At 44.3% G+C, this 933-nt stretch overlaps 1 protein-coding gene across 2 annotated transcripts in view; it reads right to left on the bottom strand.

Annotated features, from left to right (window-relative positions):
* The window catches only part of vsig8a (V-set and immunoglobulin domain containing 8a), a 22,960-nt gene that overhangs the window by 11,872 nt on the left and 10,155 nt on the right, over positions 1-933 (bottom strand). For both annotated transcript variants that reach the window (XM_008424678.2, XM_008424679.2), the window contains exon 5: positions 368-490. In XM_008424678.2, coding sequence (XP_008422900.1) covers positions 368-490 — 123 coding nt within the window. The remainder of the gene's footprint in view (positions 1-367; positions 491-933) is intronic.

The following is a 933-nucleotide window of genomic DNA, read 5'->3' as shown; positions in this document are numbered from 1 at the left end:
TTTTCTGCTGCTACCTTTCCCTGCAGAAGATGGCAGATGAACGACAGAAAACAGGCTCATTTTGGCTTTGCTCTTCAGTGACTTTGTGACTCAGCAGCAAAGAGACACCGACATGAAACACAAGCAAGAACATTACATAAATACAGTTATTTCTAGACATTAAAAGYAACCTCTTACTGCCGTCATTAAGAGTGACGCACTCGTGTCCCCCGAGCGCCACATGTAAGCAAAGTGGAGCCATGAGGAGGCTGCGGCAACGCTACAAAACAGGAGCCTTAAATCAAAAAGGGGCCCCGCATGATTTTATGTGGGGCTCATGCAGCTCTGTGTGTGAGAGAGAGAGAGAGTGTGTGTGTTTTCCTCTTACGCTTGCTGGCTCTCAGGCTGATCCTGCAGCGTTCGGCTCCAACAGCATTGTTCACCTCACAAAGGTAGATCCCTGCAAAGCTCTGTGTGTGGTTGCTGATTCTCAACTCCCCGGATGCGCTGTCTGTAACGCACATCGCCACATACAGAGATCTAATCCAGAAAACAACAACACTTCCCTGTAARATGCTCAGATTGGTACCAATTTAAATTTTCCGCCCCCCCCCCCCATGTGATGAAAAATTATTTTTATATGGCTGAAGTGCTCAGACAAACAACACTGTTGCTGCAGAGGGAGACCTTATATTGAGCGCTTTGTAGTAATTCCTTAATCTGGATTATTTCATTGAATCTCTGGTTGCATGTTTTGTCCAGTCTCTTGTAGCCTCCAAATCGGATTTGCTCCGATTTGTGGCAGTATTTGCTCCCCTTGGAGTAAAGGGGAGCAAATACTGCCACACCTTTCAGTAAATTTAATTTCTACAGAGTGGCTCCTGCAGGTATTTGCAATTCATAGATTTTTTTCTGTGAAACGTAACTGAATCATTTATAAGAAAAAAAAATAAA

This window comes from Poecilia reticulata, linkage group LG12, assembly GCF_000633615.1.
Source record: "Poecilia reticulata strain Guanapo linkage group LG12, Guppy_female_1.0+MT, whole genome shotgun sequence".
Taxonomy (NCBI): domain Eukaryota; kingdom Metazoa; phylum Chordata; class Actinopteri; order Cyprinodontiformes; family Poeciliidae; genus Poecilia; species Poecilia reticulata.
Note: the sequence above shows the minus strand (reverse complement) of the source record. Positions and strands in the feature narration are given on the sequence as shown.